The 16,839-nt window shown below is 54.3% G+C and overlaps 1 protein-coding gene across 2 annotated transcripts; it reads left to right on the forward strand.

Moving 5' to 3' along the window:
• Positions 1-914: 914 nt before the first annotated feature.
• PITX2 (paired like homeodomain 2) lies at positions 915-15,308 on the forward strand. 2 transcript variants are annotated; one of them, XM_051789691.1, is made up of 5 exons: positions 915-1,072; positions 3,374-3,429; positions 10,934-11,209; positions 11,959-12,164; positions 14,005-15,308. In XM_051789691.1, the coding sequence occupies exons 2-5, from the start codon at positions 3,384-3,386 to the stop codon at positions 14,566-14,568; spliced, it is 1,092 nt and encodes a 363-aa protein (XP_051645651.1). In that variant the 5' UTR covers positions 915-1,072; positions 3,374-3,383; the 3' UTR covers positions 14,569-15,308. The 2 variants fall into 2 exon arrangements, with proteins under 2 accessions (XP_051645651.1, XP_051645652.1); XM_051789692.1 differs by lacking the exon at positions 10,934-11,209 and having other exon boundaries at positions 919-1,072.
• The last annotated feature ends 1,531 nt before the right edge of the window (positions 15,309-16,839 follow it).

Here is a 16,839-nt window from a genome sequence, read left to right on the forward strand (position 1 = left end):
CTCCAGCAATAATTGCCTATTCCCCTGCCCACAACTATAAATAACTAAAATTCACTCCAGGCTGAAATAACTTAAAAATAGCCACAAAGAGATCAGGTGTAGCCTCCGAGTTAGGAAAGTGCCTATTTTATTTTCGCGTGGTTCCTCTATAAACAAAGCCGCGGAAATACTGCGAGATTTAGTCGCTTTAGTTTGATACGAATAAAGAAATCCGACTTCGGTATTTTCTTAAACGCGGAAAACACCGCAAAATCGAAAACAAATTTCCCCTTCGAGCCAGTTCGGTGTCGTTTGGGGAAAGGGGAGAGATTGTAGCGTTTTCTCGCTATCGTGAATAGATGATGCAGGGCGAGCAACAGAGAGGCGCGGTAGGATTTCGGCTACCCCAGCACTGCGTTACCGATACGGGCACGAACAAGAACAATCCGAATTTAAAAAAAAAAAAAAAAAAAAAAAAAAAAAAAAAAAAAAAGAAAAAAAAGAGTAAAAAAAATTGGAAAAAAAAATAGTGGGTTAAAAAAGGAAAGCGAGACCTCTCCCAATAGGTTGACGATCCCTCTTCACACCTGGTGCAAGGACAGCCGCCAGCCCGGCCCGGGAAACTTCGGCCACAGTTACTTGTGTCCCCCCTCCCCCGCCGGGCGGAGCGGGGCGCGCCCTACGCGGGCGCGGAGAGGCCACGGCCGTCCTCGCTCACCTCGGTTTTCCTCTGGCTACCTATCCCGGCGCCGCGCTGCCGCTGCCGACTTTAGTCCTCCGTCCTGCCCCCTGTCCCCTCGGCGGCCGGGGGCTGCCACCGCCGCCGCTGAGCCCGTGCCCGCGGAGAGCCGCGGAGCCGCCCGGCCCGGCCCGGCCCTACGGCGGCGGGGAGCGCTCGGCGGAGCCTGCGTGACGTCAGGGCCCGGGGAGGCGGGCGGGGCGGGGCGGGGGCGCGGGAGGGCCGGGGAAGGAGGGAGCCAGCGGCGGCTCCGCGGCCCCGCAGCCAGCGCAGGAGCCCGGCGCGGCCCCGCCGCCCCCTCCAGCACAGGCACCAGCAGCGAGAGCAGCGGGGCGGACAGCGCGACCGGCCTCGGTGAGTGCGGTAGGCGCGGGAGGTGTCGGCGGGACAGGCGCGGGGCTGCGGACCCCGCCGGTCCCGGTTCTGCCCACCCCGGGACGGGCGGCGGGGCCGTGGGCCGGCTGAACGGGGTCCCGTGGACCTGAGTCTCTGGTGTCCTTCCGAGCGGCTGCGGCCCGTCCCGCGGGGCTGTCAGCGAGGGGAACAAGCGCTGCCCCCGCGTTGCTTGTCCGCAGTGCCGGTCCCCGCCTCCCTCGGTGGGGCGGGCGCCGGGGAAGCGGCCGCGCAGGCAGCGCCTTCCCGCCGCGGAGCCGCGCACCCGGGCGGGGGGCGGCAGCGGCGCCGGCCCGCGCTCGGGCCTCCCAAAAGCGATGCGGCGGGTCTGCCGGGCCGGCTGCAGGGTCTGTGGTCGGGACCCCACAGTACGCCCCGCGGGAGGACGACGGGGCACGGCTGCCCTGCGGGCACCGGGAAAGGGTAGGCCCCGCACGGAACCCCCTTTCGTTTGAGAGCCAGCGGCCGCGGGCCTCTGCCGAAAAGCCTCCCGCCAAAATCACGGACCACAGTATTTCGGGCGGTGCTGAGATCCTTACCAGGCGACTCTCGTTATTTCTGGGGGATGGTGGATTTTTTTTTTTCTCCCGAAAGAATAGTGATAGATACCAATAAGGGTAAAAATAATAATGCAGTTTGACAGTGCTTTCCCGTCTGCGCCCTGCAGTTGCTCCGAGCAGGTTGCTGCTGAGCGGGCCCGGCCGCGGAGAAAGGGAAGGTCGCGCAGCTGGTGTGTTTTCTGGGGCTGTGGGTGCGTGGAGCTGCAGAGATATTTAATTCTAAGTGCTCAGAGAAATGGAAATGGAAAAGCAAGTGGAGTTGCTTTCGTTTGAGTCGCCGGGCTGGAGACAATAGGGGGAAACGCTTCTCACTCCCCTTGGCCCCGTACTGCGATGTGCCTTGCAACAAAAATTAAAAGAGGATACGGAGAGGAGAAAAGGAAGGAGAAATACGGGCAACTGAGAGCAAGGAAGGAATAATAATTCGTCCGGGAAAGGTACTTTTCTCGGAGGAGACCGGCATTTGAGTAGAGAGGAAAAACTTCCCCTCCGTGGCAGTGCGTGTGTGTTGGGGGAGCCGTGTGTCTCCGCTCGTGAGATAAATCAGTCATAGAGGCAGGCCGCGGGGGAGGGCAGCTGAATTTGTCACGCAGGACTGATCTTGACAGAGACCTATGCCGAAATAAGGACCATCGGCAAAGACTTAAGGTTCTCTCGATTGCCTTCTCGATTAATTTAGGCACTGCTCGTATGCTAGGCCCGGCTGCTGGAGGGAGTTCCTCTCTGGCGTCCGTCAGCTTGGAATATAAACCGCCATGTCACGACATGACCCCGAGGAGTCTCGATAACCGCACCTTCCCATTTCCCCCTCTTTTTCATTTTTCTTTTTTCTTTTTTTTTCCCTTTTTTCCCCCCCTACTTTTCCTTCCCTTTTTCCACGGCCTTATCCCGCCTGCCCGGCAGAGGGTGGCAGGGTCGGGGCCGCGGGGCCCTGCACGGCGAGTGCTGCGGCTGGCACTGCTCATCCCAAACGTGCCTCGGCTCCAGGCTACCGCATTTCTAAGCACCAGCTAATAATGCGCCCGGTCCAGACATTAAAAAAGAAGCGATAAAGAAGAAGAAAGATTACCGAAATGATGGTGACATGCAAATTTCCCCCGAAATTATCATAAGTAAACATTTGAAGCCTGGACTAATAAAATCCCATCTGTGTTACTTCATATCGAGTTAGTAGAGAGCTGTGATAATGAATTTTGTAATATATCACGAACAGACATCTCAATCAGGCACTAATCCTATGATTTTACTGCCCGACGTCTCAGACAAGGAGGCGGCAGTGGCGGCCGGGGAGCGCGGAGGCGCAGCCGCTGCCGCGCAACTTCCGCCGTGGTGGGGTAGCGGCTGCTGGTACCCGCTGCCCTACACCTCCCCTGCGACCGGGGCCGGGGTGTCCTGCGTACGGCCACTAGGTCAGGGGACTCTCCTCCTTGTCCCCAAGTACCGAGGGATAGAGGGAGGCCGAGCGTTCCAACGGGCTGGGAAACCGCCACGGGTGTTTGCGCCTGTCCCGTGGTGTAACTCGGGTGGGACCCGAGGCTGAGGCAGGGAGAGGGGACATTGAGCGTATCTCTGGAGAAAAGTGCGTGTTCCAGCCCCCATCGTTGAGACGTACTCCTGAGGCGGCGGCGTTTCGGGTTTTTTGCATGTACTTTTCAATCCCAAAATAATCGTTTTAAAACTCCGGTGCCTTCATCTTTTTCAGATATCGGGTAATGGAGTCCAACTGCCGCAAACTTGTCTCCGCCTGTGTTCAGCTAGGTAAGAGACACTATCGCCCGTCGGGCCGGAGGCACAGCGGCCCCGCTGCCGTGCGGAGCGGTGCGCGGGTGTGGAGCCAGGCGGAGCCGCCCCCGGGGAAGCGTCGGGCGCTGACCACCCACACACCTCTTCCCTGTCCCCCCCCGCCCCGTGTCCCCGTGCGCAGGGGTGCAGCCCGCCGCCGTCGAGTGTCTTTTTCCCAAGGAGGTGGACATCAGTAAGAGGGACGGAGGAGCCGGAGGGCCACAAGGAGCCCGCCGGCAGCGCGGTCTCCGGGCGGCCGCCCCCCGGCACCGGCGGTGCGCGGCGGCCCCTCCGCGCCGCTCCGCGGGGCGCGCTGTGGGGCGGCGGGGGCAGCCCCGCGCCGGGACCGCCTGCGCGGCGCCAGCGCGCCCTCTGCTGCCCGCCGGGCGCCGCTTGCGCCTGGAGCTGCGCGCCCGCGGGACAGGGAAGAAGGGGAAGGGGAAAGGGAAAGGGAGTGCGCGCACCCCCGCGGCCGCAGCAGCGCACCAGCCCTCGCCGCCAGCGCCTCCCCCTAAAAAAGTATCGGTGTCAGTGCGCCGTTCAGACACCCGCAGCGTCGCTCTTGTATTTATATTTATTTTCTATTTTTTGACACCACTCACCCCCTCACCCGTAAACAAGCCGTCAGTCCTCTCCTGCTCTCAGAGGTAGGCACCCCCACAGCGCCCCGTCTACAGGCAGAGAGAGTTCCTGCCTGCTCTTCCCCTGCCCACTTCAGGGGGTCTGATAGGCTAGCCCGAGGGGTGGTAAAGAAAAACAGCAATGCAAACATATTACAAAGAAGAAAACAAGCGCTCTGTATTTTGAGAGACTGTTTAATCCAAGATAAACGTAATTTTGTTTAAATAAAATACATTAACCTGAATTAATAATACAGGAAACTAGAGTGAATTAATAATGCACGTATTCCTGGTCCCGTGGTTAAACACTTCCTTGTAAGAATACTGTATTAACCCTGTTTGGCCAAACAGCTCGCTATTTCTCAAATAACATCCAGTGATTTCAGGAGAGGCCACATCCCTTTCCCGAGTCCACCCTCCCCAGGAGACTTTAAACAGGATTTGTTAGCTGGACATCAAAACCCCTAGAAAAAGAAATGCTTAGTCTAAAGGAAGGTTAGCGAACAAAATCCGGGGTAAATCCAAACGAGAAGGTATTACGAGCCGATAATTTTTAATCCCGGAAACATACACGATATTCAATTGTGCACAAATATGCTTTACCAGGGTATGACACTTTTCCCCTCGGCCAGTAATAAGTGTCAAATAATGTGGAAAGGAAGGGTGACATTGCTTTATATATGGTTTGCAAATAAGAAAGGCCTTTTTACCCTCCCCTGCCTTTTCCTCCCGATGAACAGGTGGTCTTAATCAAAGCCCTTAGCACGATCTAATGGGAAAGTGGGGACCTTTCTGATATAATAAATTTATGAGCCCTTCCAAGTCAGCTTTATTCGACTAAGTATTTATAAAAGTAATATCCACATATGTTCCCTGACACGGTAACTTTTACTTCCTCTGCCGAGAAACAAATGGTTATTTTCTTAAACATCAATTATGAACCTGGATTATTGTAGTACACGCAAAATTTCCTGCCTCGTTACCGTACCAAACGGTCTGTTTTTGACTCGCCGGTATGCAGGGGAAATTGCTATCTAAACACCTTTAATGTCGTTAATTAAAATATCCGTCCGAGTCCAATAAGCAACGCGGAGTTGCCTGATCATTAAGCCATTCCCTTTTACGGGGAAGGGAAGCGCGACGACCACGGATACAGATATATCCTTGCAGATATGGAAATATATCGCTGCAGACGTGGGGACAATACTTACGTGCAGCCGCAGCCCCCGCCTCTGTGCAACGAAAAATGGCAAGTCCCGAGACGCCCAGGGCTGCTCGTGAGACTTGCTGTAAAGAGTAGAAATCATGGGAGTTTTCTCGTGATACTGGAGGGTTTTGTTGAGTCTTGGCTTTGATTTGCTTAAAACGGCGCGGTGCTCGTTGGTTTTTATCTTACCTGGCCGTCAGTATGCCATGCTTTATGGGATTGACTTCGCAAATGGTCTAATCTTTGGGGATGGCTGGGTGGGAGGTGGGGAAGGGAGTAGAGGCGACTGGGGACACCCCCCCACACACCGTCACAGTTCAGCTCTTGAAATTACGAGAGCAGTCAGGTAATTTCGTGAGTTAGGCACCGTCGGTGGCCACGAGGAGAATAATCGCTAACTAGAACCACTGGCAATAATAACAAAACATACGACTGTTTGGTCAAATCGATGCTTCTGCGAAAGGAGGAAACGAAATTCAGTAGGAGACCCTCCAAAACGACACTGGCATGCCCAGTTCCCGTGGGGAATGGGGCGCGGGGAGGGAGGGTTATTCCAGAAAAAACGAGTCCGTGGCCACGCCAAGGAAAGGAAAATGGGAAAGTATGAAAATATTATCGCAGCCTTGAGTGTCAAACGCAGTCCGGCGGGTGTCAGGTTTCTCCAGAGAGACGGGAAAATTGCTGCTGCGTGACCAGTCCCACAAAATTAGGAAAACTTCAGCACATGCTTCGGCAGCCCCACAGCACACATAAATGCTTGTTAGTGGGTTTGTTCGAATAATTTTTAAGCAGGGTGAGAGGATGCTTAAGATATTTGTGTGAACATGTGTATATATATATATATATATATATATATATGTATATATAATCTATACGATTTGTTAGCTCTGTGAATTCTACTTAAGAATCCTTCCCTCTAATCGATAATCTAGGTATTGCTGAAACAGCAGCCTCCAGCATAAAACGTTGAAATTACCTTCCGCCCCTAAATCGTCACTCAGCATCACAAATCGATTGTTTCAACTCTCTCGCTCAAAAAAGAAAAAGAATTGGTCTGAATCTTTTGTAACTGAACATTTCTTTCTCAAAAACAAAAACTTAAAAAAACCTAATGCTGATTCAGCTTTCCGTCTAGGCCGGCTAAAGGCACGGCAGCATGCAAAGCCAAGGTCCCCGGTGCCTTTTTTGAGCCTCGGGACGAGGTGGGCGCGCAGCCTCTGCCTCCGCGGGAGGGAGCCAAGGCGGGGGGGCCAAGGCGGAGCCGGAGCGGGGCGTCGCTGCCGCCTCTGGGCCGCCAGGCAGAGCCGAGCTTCACCCTCCTCCTCACACAGCGTGGCCAAATTTGTCCCCGGAATTGTGACCCGCGCCGTGGAGCAGGAATGTCCCCTAGCCAGGGCACAGGCACTCCACGGGTGCGCTGCCCCTGTGCGGCGCCGCGGAAGGTGAGCTCCCTGTCCCGCACCCCCCGCCAAGCGCAAATTAGAAGTTATTTATTGCGTTTCGGTTATAGAATTTTTTCTCTCCCTGGTTGTCGTCTGAGAATAATATATGCAGCAGTTGTTAGCCTCACTCCAGGGAAAACTAAATGTATAACGAAAGCTTATTCGTGAGTAGGAATATACTAACGGAACAATCTGATGTCTTCTTAATCCTATGTAAAAAGCTCTGTAGTCTTCCTAATATTGACTGAATGGGTAATTAATGGCTCTTCATCGAGGAGAATACCCGGTAATCCGAGATAGGCGAAAGAAAACAAGCCAAAGGTAAAAGACAACAGGACTAGCTGGAGACTCTACATAAGAACCAATTTATCCATTTAGGGGACTATTACGCCTAGAAACAAAGTTCTCGTGAGAAGATAAAGGAAAAGTGGGAAAATAAATACCCGCAGTAGGTCTGGCTACCCTGCAGCACCCCCAGCCGAGCTTCTCAGCTCCCGGCCCCGCTCCCGAGTCTCCCTCACCGGGACCGGCACCGGGCATCCTGGGTCGCCAGCTCTGCCGATGGCAGCGTGAGGTCAAAAAACACCTCTAAGGGGGAAAAAAAAAAAAAAAAAAAAAACAGAAAAAAGCCATCAAAAAAAAAAACCAACAAAAAGCCTACAAACCAAACACAAAAAAACAACCAACCAAAAAAAACCATCACCTTAACCAAAGAACAATCCCCTCACCGTCAAAACCCCACGAAATTAAAAAGAAGGTGGAGTGGAGTGGGGAGCAGCCCAGATTCTCCATTTTTGGCAGCGGGCGGATGCCCTCTAGCCCACAGGCGCGCGTCCCCGACGGGCCCTGCAGCGCCGCGCGAAAGGGAAAGGGAAGAATTCTCCCAAATGTTTGGAGTTTTTTCGGTGGTGGTAGCTACACGCAGCAGGCGCGGACAGTCGGTAGGCGGGTGAGACTGCTTTGCGGGCAGGACCCGAACCGGGGAGGTGATGGGAGTTTCTAGCAGAAAAAAAAAAAATGAAGAAAAAAATTTAAAAACACTTGACATTTTAATTGAAACCTTTACCGCTAATATATTACCTGGGTGACTACAATTAGGTTGTTTTTCGGTTGGCTGACAGCTTTTAAAATATTATTTCACTTGGGAAATAAAAGCTTCATCTCAGATTATAGGTGGGTATTTTTGGATTTACGTGATTTATGGTCACCATGACAACTAATGCTGTGTGGTAGCTCCCCTCCTGCCTGGGGTGGGGGAGTTTTAATCAAAGGCACGTTAGGAAATGCCGACAGGCTCTCTCTTTGGGCTGCCAGGGCCCGGGCCAGTGCTGTGCCCCGCTTTTAGAGGCGCGGGGACGGCGGGAGGGTCTGTCCCGCCCGGGTCTAGGAGACGCGAGGCTGGTGCTAGAGAGGGTGTGGGAGGGTGGCGCAGTGGCCGGGCCCTGCTCCTACTCTCCCCGTTCCCTGGGGAAGCGCGCCAGGAACCGACTGCTCATGCCAACTGTCCCAGGACAGAGAGGGCTACCGCGGACGGATACAGGGGCTGCGCCCTGCGAGGACATAATGCGCGTAACAAGCACTCTGAGCCGAGCAGGCGGGAGGGACTTTTCGTTTCGAGCCGCGACGGAAGAAGCCAGCATTGCCCCCAAATGACTAAAAATAAATCAATGTAAAAAAAAGAAAAGTGGTGATGGGTGTCATCTGCGACAGGGTTGCGTTGCCCCGTTTGGAAAAAAAAAGATGGGAGGAGATACCACTGTATCCCTTCTCCCTCTGGCTCCCCCTCCCCAGGGCTTTGTAGACTTGTTGGAACCCCGATTTGGGGGCTGGAGAAGGGCAGCGCCCCCTCCCAAGTGCCCCTCGCAGCGAGGCCGAGGCCGTGGCAGCCCCCTGCCCGCGGTCTTGGCACAGCCCCGCCGTGGGCAAATGGTAGAGGGGGGGATTCTGGGTGCGGGACCACGGAGGAAGGGAGAGGTTAAGAAGAATCTGGGATATGATTGGTAAACAAAATGTGCAGAATGGAGCTGGATTCATATTGACTTAGTTATAGGTCATCTACTGCCGGTGCAAAGGGAGGAAATATTTACTTTACACATATACTTTATGATCTTCGGGGAATTAGCGGAAATTCAATAAGAAAACGGCTAGAATCATTTTAAACCCCCTATTTAAAAGACTTAAGCAAATTAGAGTCTTATCAGATTAAAATCCACTACAAATGTAAGAGCATTGTCTCCATCGAAACGCTGTGGGGTCTGAGGAAAGAGATTCTTTGCCAAATCTCAGGGATAAAAACACGTCATTTAAACACCAGATAATGAGCAGAATGTAAATTAATTTAACCTTCTTTACTAACAGGCTGCGAAAGTAATATGTATAATTTAGCGATAACTAAGATTGCAATGGATGATACATACCTTGAACAAGAATCAGCGACTAAGGAAGACCCTTGCGGGGAGGTGGGGGTGGGATGTGGCAAACGGGACGTGAACGGGGCACAGAAAAGTTTGGGCTTTGGGATGTGGGTGTAAAGGGCTACATCAAAGGGAAGCTTTCTGTAACTTTTCGATACCAGTGACCGGCCAGACAAACTGAAGATAGAGACTCAAACCTGCATTTCCCGCGCCTGGGCTCCTTCAGGCTCCTATCCCTGCCACAGCCACGACTCCCCTGGGGCAGTGTCGGCTTTGCGGGCTAGGGCTCGGGGACAGACTCCTCTGCCCCAGGAGGAACTGGCCAGCACTGGAGGGCAACCTGCCACCGCCTTAGACGCACGTGAAATAGCCCCGCTCCTCCTTCCTCCTGCGAGACCTAGGTCCACAGCAGCCTCGCCCCCGCGCTATGAAGCGGCCCCGTAACAGGGAACGACGGGACAGCACAGCCCGTCCTCTACTGCCGCTGCCCGGACGAGGGGTCAAATCCTACCCCCAAGTCTCGGAGAGGGGTATGAGAAGGTTGTGTGCCGGCTCCCGGCCCTGTGTGGGACTTGGCCGAACTCTGTGAACGGCTTGCGTGGGCGTGGGTTCGGGGACTACTGCGGGGGCGCGGGACGGTCCCTGCGGATCCACGTCGAGAGGGAGGAATCATCCCGCGGGTAACTACGCGGGTAAGTTGTAAAACCAGGGTGGAAAAGCCTCCTTGGGAGCTAGCTTTTGGGAGCCGGTTGCAGGGAAGGGGCAGGAACGGCAAAGCCAAGGAGGGGATTTTCCCCCCGTGTTCTCCGTCTTCCGTGCGGGCAGAGGAAGACCAGAACGCGAGCGAGGGGAAGTTTTTGTCGCTTGTGTTTAGTTATCGCTGTTATCAGCCCAAGATCCACCGTCTAACCGGCCGCGTCCCCGTCCCGTTTATTTTCCACCCTCTCCATAAGAAGGGAATCGGGCTCGGGGCTTCCCCGCTTTCTTCCTCCTGCTGCAGCGCCTCTGCCAGTGCTGAGCGCTCCACTCCTTACCCCCGCGGGTCCGCGAGTGCGGCGAGGCGCGGAACGGACGTGCACGGACCGCCCCGACGGGGTGCCCTGTGAGGAGCGGCCGGAGGCCGGGCTCTCCGGGCGCGGGTACCACCCGCGGGGCAAACAGGCGGGGGTTTTGAGATGGGGGGTGGGTGTGCCCATCGCCGGGAGAGCGCGGGGGGCGGTGCGGGGCGCGCAGGGCCGCGCGGGCGGGGCGGGGCGGGGCGCGGGCGGGGCGGGGCGGGCGATGGAGGGGCGGTGCGGGGGCGGTGCGGGGCGGGGTGGGTGACGTGCGGCGCGGGGAAGGCCGCCGCCGGTTTAAGATGTCAGGCCAAAAGGGAAGCGGCTGAGCTGATGCTGTGCGGGGCCGGCCGCGGCGCGGGTCCATGCGCGGGCAGCGGAGAGGAGCGCCCCGCGGAGCGCTGCCGCGCCTCGCCGCCCCCGCCCCGCGGAGACCCGCGGCGGGCCGGGGGCTGCCGGCCGGGGAGCAGCCGTGTCGCCGTGACGGCTCTTACAGGACCGGACTCGCCCTCTCGCCTGTCGCCGCCGCCGCGGCCCCCCGGGCGGCGGGGGCTCCGACGCTCGCCGTGCCACCTGGGCGCTAGTCGAACGTCGCCCGCCCCGCCGCGGCTCCCCGTCTGGCAACCCTGACCCCCCGCAGCCGCGGGGCTGCTCCGCGCCCGCGGAGGGGGCGCCTCGCGGACGCTCCTACACGTACCGACACCTACAGACACACGCATACCTTCTCCTATCGACCCCCCAGGCGCGCACGTAGACTTCGGCGTCCTTCTGCCGATGAACTGCATGAAGGACCCGTTAAACCTGGAGCGCCTGGGAGCCGGGAATAAGCTGTGCTCCTCCTCACCTTCCTCCTCCTCCTCCTCCTCCTCCTCCTCTTCATCATCTTGCCACCACCATCAGCCCGCGCTGGCCATGGCGACGGCGCTGGCGCCGGGGCAGGGGCGCTCCTCCCTGGAGTCCGCCAAGCACCGGCTGGAGGTGCACACCATCTCCGACACCTCCAGCCCCGAGGCCGCAGGTAAGAGGGGGCGAGCGGCAGAGACCCCAGCCGAAGGGCGCCCCGCCGCCCTGTCCTGCTTCGACCCGGTCGGGCAGGCGGCCCCGGCAGCCCTGCGGACCGCGATGCGCCGCCGCCCCTCTGCCCGGGATCGCCCCGCACCCGAGCCGAGATACGTTTCGTGGTTTTTCGCGTGCGGTATCTGTGTGCCGGCTATAGGAGAGACAATGGCATGTGTAAGGGTAGACGAATAGCACGTATACCGGTGGGAGAACCGTATGGATACAGACTGGCAAATAATGTGGGAATTGATGGGCGAGTAATATGGATACAGATGGACAAAGGATATGGATATATACGGACAAAGAATATTGTTATAGGCGGGCAAATAATACTAATACAGGCAGGCGAATAATACGGGTGTAGATAGGCAAATAATAAGGATTACATGTATACAGATGGGAGAATAGTGTGGATGCAGATAGGTGGAACGCTTGCATACGGAGAGGCGGCTCAGTCCCGCTGTCCCGGCGGCGGCGGTTCCACCGGGAGGAGCCGCTCGTGAGTGCCCGCGGGTGCGGAGGGGCCGCGGCGGCGGGAGGCCGGCGTTGGTTAATCATTACAGCGCCGAGTCGCGTTCGGGGCAATCTGCGGGATACAGCAGTGCTGGGGACAAGCCCTTCCCCAGCCGCTGGTGAGGAGGCTGAGGAGGCTGAGGCGCCCTCGTTTTTCGCCTTGTTTTTTTTTTTTTTGTTCCCCCCCCCCCCCAGAGAAAGATAAGAGTCAACAGAGCAAGAACGAGGATGCGGGGCCCGAGGACCCCTCCAAAAAGAAGAGGCAGCGACGGCAACGGACTCACTTCACCAGCCAGCAGTTGCAGGAGCTGGAGGCCACCTTCCAGCGGAATCGCTACCCGGACATGTCCACCCGGGAGGAGATCGCCGTTTGGACCAACCTTACCGAGGCCAGGGTTAGGGTAAGTCCCGACACAGCACTCCAGCTCGGAGCAGCGGGGGTCAGGGAGGGTGGGAAAAGGGAAGGAGGGCTGAAATGTTTGCAGCTGCTTTCGATTTTGGCTTGTATGTAAACTTCTGAGCCTTTGCACAAAAGCAGGGCAGAGCAGGACATTTCTGTCAGAGCGAGACAGATTGGGATCCTTCTCTGTGTGTCCGAAATATGGTTTGCTGCACGTTTCGCCTTCACTGTGCGATGCGTCCCGCTCCTTTTGATCGAAACGCTAATGAAAACATTAGCTAAGAAAGCAACTTGGAACAGGCTGCAACCTGCGCTCTTTCTAATGAGAAAAAGATGTAAAATACACAAGAGCTTTTGCTTCACTCCGAGGCACTCCCAAACGTGCCCTTCCTTGCATTTTCTATTTCTTTTGGTTTCACAATTCGACGAGCGTCTCTCTCCGCCCTTTCCCCCCCTCTGAGATTTATGGGACCATCGCGGCGCTGCAGAGATGCCGCGGCCGGATCCTGCTCGCCTGCAAACGCCACGCTGGGGGAAAAAAAGAAAAACAACAAACCCCAACACGCACATGCAAAAAGAAGCCTGTAAATGGGCCGAACCTTCAGACTTTCGGAAATCCCACATAAATCCTCTCCCTGATGTCGATTGAGGAAAGCGAGACAGTGAGAACTGGGGTCAGCAGCGAGCGGGGCCGGCTCTCCGCCCCGAGCTGGAGGTGTTGGCGACGGGGCAGCCCCACGGCGGGAGCGGGACGCGGCCGGGCCGGTGTCCTGCACGGAGCGCTGTCGGTCGCAACGCGGCTTTTGCCGGAGTTTTTGTTTCGGTCCGCGCGATGCCTCCAGATCGGGCCCGACCCCGTGGTGTACGGCCAGCTCCCGCCCTGCTCGACTAGGGTGGGGGTTACCACAAACACCCCGAGGTCGAGGTGGTTTCAATACACACGGTGAGGCTGCTGCTGGCGGCTGCCCGACGGGTCAGACACTCAGATGTGGATTGGGAAAGGGAACGTTTTCCCCATTGTCTGCGGGGAGGGTCCCTTAGATCTCGTTTAACACGTTGTTAAATGGCGATTTTTTTTTCTTTTTCCTTTTTTTTAAATTCCTTTTTCTTTTCTCCCCCCCTTCTCCCCTTCCTCCCGCCAAAGGCAGTCGAACGAGTTTGTTTAGAAAGTAGTTTTCGGCACTGGAAGCTTTCACGCAGGAGGAACTTGTAGCTTTAGCAAACTGCAGCAAGGATTTATTAGTTGCTGGCTTCCCCCTCCTTCCCCGTACCACTGCCTTAAATATTACGCGGATTTCCAGGAACTTTGCCCTCGCTTTTGCACTTTTGTATTTCCCCTGGATGGCTTCAGGGCGGAAAAAGCCAAGGGAGAAGGGGGAAAAAAACAAGAGAAATGAAGGGGCGGGGTGGTGGGGAGAGGGAAGAGAGAGAATAAGAAGGGAGCGTTGGCCTCTGTGGCGCGAATTAGAGCATCACGAATTATACGGGGGGGCTACAGGGTGGGGGGGGGACAGGGGACTGGGGGTGGGGAATGGAAGGGTGGGGGTGGACGAGGGTGGAATGACGCGGCCACGAATCTACCTTGCTAAACCCGGGTGGCCTCGGGGGTGCTCGGCGGTCCCGGCAGCACATCGCTACCCCAGCCCAGCGCGGGGCTCCACAGCGGAGAAGGCGAGTCTATATATGGATGTGTATATATATATGTTCGTACACATTTTTATATATAACTTAGATACGAACATGCTCGGCTGTTACCCCGAGAACCTGCAAAGGTGGTTATAGTGGTTCCTGACTAACTCGCCTCTCACATCTCCCTCCCTTCCTCTCCCCCCTTTCCAAAGGTTTGGTTCAAGAACCGCAGAGCCAAATGGAGAAAGAGAGAAAGGAACCAGCAAGCCGAGCTATGCAAAAACGGCTTTGGTCCACAGTTTAACGGCCTCATGCAGCCCTATGATGACATGTACCCTGGCTACTCGTACAACAACTGGGCGGCCAAGGGCCTGACCTCCGCTTCCCTCTCCACCAAAAGCTTTCCTTTCTTCAACTCCATGAATGTCAACCCTCTGTCTTCTCAGAGCATGTTCTCCCCTCCAAACTCCATCTCCTCCATGAGTATGTCTTCAAGCATGGTACCCTCTGCAGTCACCGGGGTCCCTGGCTCCAGCCTCAACAGCCTGAATAACTTGAACAACTTGAGCAATCCCTCCCTGAATTCTGCAGTGCCAACGCCAGCCTGTCCTTATGCTCCTCCAACGCCTCCGTATGTTTATAGGGACACATGTAACTCGAGCTTGGCGAGTCTGAGACTTAAAGCCAAGCAGCACTCCAGTTTTGGCTATGCCAGTGTGCAGAACCCCGCTTCCAACCTGAGTGCTTGCCAGTACGCGGTGGACAGACCCGTGTGAAACATTCAAGTAGGAAACACTGCATGGGAATCCCTTCCCATTTCCCGCAGAGACTGAGAATTTCACTAGAAAGTAATGGGCACTAGAGAGAAAGAGAAAGGAAGAAAAATCAGACAGAGTCAGAGAAAGAGGAAGAGACAAAGAGAAAGAGGAAAAAAAGAGGAAACCACTGAAATAAGATAGTTCCTTTGTTTTCAAAGGACCTCCTACAGATTCTGAGATCTTTCTTTCACTAAGAGTATTTCAACAGTTACAAGGACATATATATATATATGGACAAATGTTTGACTGGATATGATATGACATTTTAATGTTACTATAAGCTTGTTATTTTTTAAGTTTAGCATTGTTAACATAAAAATGACTGAAAGGATGTATATATATCGAAATGTCAAATTAATTTTATAAAAGCAGTTGTTAGTAATATCACAACAGTGTTTTTAAAAGGTTAGGCTTTAAAATAAAGCATGTTACACAGAAGCGATTAGGATTTTTTCGCTTGCAAGCAAGGGAATGTATATACTAAATGCGACACTGTATGTTTCTAACATATAATTATTAAAAAAAATTGTGTGAATATCAGTTTTAGAATAGTACCTCTGGTGGATGCAATGATGTTTCTGATATTGCAATGTAAAACATGCCCTGTGTATAACATTTCGTACAATATTATTGTTTTACTTTTCAGCAAACATGAAAAAAAATGTGTTTTATTTCATGGGAGTAAAATATACAGCATACACTTCTGTCTGGATTTTTTTTATTTACTGAGCCAAGCTGTGCAGTGGTAACTAGTCTGCAGTGATTGACTGATCGTTGATACTGGATCTCCTTCTCCGAAAACTCGTGGCAGTACTTTTGCAATGTAAATAAATGCTGGCATTTTTTTTTTTCCACACACAAAAAAATATCCCTCTTGCCAACGTTGCATACTAGAGAAATTCGGGGCTTGGACCCTATGGATCCTTTTATTCCCTTGTGCAGCCCTGAGAAAATGGATTATTTGACATCGTTGACCTCGAGAATTACCAACCACAAAATTGCTATATCTGGAGCATAAATTTATCCTGCTGTGAAGGAAGCTTTTATTACATTAAAGAACAAGGAGTGGGGAAAAAAAAAAAAAAAGAAAAAAAAAGAAAGAAAGAAAAAAAAAGGCAGCTAATTTGCAAACAAACTACTCCTGTTCAAAATAATCCATCCCCTTTGCCGCCCCTTGCACTCACCTTCTTCCTTCAGCGGGGAGATCCTTCATGTAATATAACATTTCTATTTCCAAATCCCCCTTTCAGACATGAAGAGAAACAAAGAGCAGCCCAAATAACCGCAACCCCGCGGAGCGCGGGGGGTGAGAGGTTAGCCCCGAGTTTCCTGCAACTTCGTGCTGCAACACGTCGTTGAAGGGAAAGGTCGTGCTCTCGTGTGTTTTGTTCTAAATAATATTGACCCATTCATTCTCAACCTGCTTGTTCGTGAAATTATACAGGATTATAACTTTGCCATCGCTGGACAATTGAAACAAATCAAGATGAATTGCTGCTCGGCCCTCCCATCGGCTCACACCCCGGGCGGGCGAGGAGGGGCTGCCGGGAGGGTGGGCAGCCGCAGGACCCGGCGGGAATATCGACACACTATGAAATTCTGCAGGCGCGTTAACTGGCGAGGGGAGCAGGGGACAGCAGGAAAGAAACTCACGCGGTGAGGGCGAGCTTCCTCCTTGAGCGGCCTTTGCGCGCTCGTTGCGCGCTTTTGTGAGGTCGGGAGGAACCGCTGAGGTAGCCCGGGGGTGGGCGGACACGGTGGAGGGGGTTCCTTCCCCCCTCAGCGGTTAGAGGGGGAGAGGAGTAGAAGGGGGAGAGAAGAGGTCAGCACCCTGCGCTTTCCCACGAGGAAAATGCTTCCCCCACACGAAATCAGGGTATTCACCCGCGGGACCATTTGCAGCGTGGGCAGACCCCAGACTCCACTTTTTTTTCCCCCTCATTTTTTATTTTCACTTAACCCCTTTAATTTTTATTTTCCTCCCCCCCTTTTTTCCTTCTTCAAAAATTTTTTATTAGATTTTTTTTGTCTACCTTATTTTGTTGTGTGGTTGAGGTTTTTAAAATTATTTTAGTATTTTACACCTTTCTGTTTTCTTTTCCTCTGTGTGTTCTTGCCAGGGGGTCAGAGGAGAGAAAGAACCTCCGTGCTTGGGGTGTGGGGAGGGAAGGCGGGAGCCCCCCCCTGGCTTGTCCGGCCTTGCCGCCGCCCTGACCCAGCGCCGCTCCC

The sequence above is a fragment of the Manacus candei genome, unplaced genomic scaffold (genome assembly GCF_025592945.1).
Source record: "Manacus candei isolate 608988 ecotype Guabito, Panama unplaced genomic scaffold, ASM2559294v1 h1tg000028l, whole genome shotgun sequence".
Lineage (NCBI taxonomy): Eukaryota > Metazoa > Chordata > Aves > Passeriformes > Pipridae > Manacus > Manacus candei.

What these genes read in the sequence shown, in the direction of transcription:
- PITX2 (XM_051789691.1), top strand. Translation starts at nt 3,384, where the DNA reads ATGGAGTCCAACTGCCGCAAACTTGTCTCCGCCTGTGTTCAGCTAG. An exon ending in CTCCGCCTGTGTTCAGCTAG is followed by an intron (nt 3,430 to 10,933) that starts GTAAGAGACACT and finishes TCGACCCCCCAG; the next exon opens with GCGCGCACGTAGACTTCGGC. An exon ending in CTCCAGCCCCGAGGCCGCAG is followed by an intron (nt 11,210 to 11,958) that starts GTAAGAGGGGGC and finishes CCCCCCCCCCAG; the next exon opens with AGAAAGATAAGAGTCAACAG.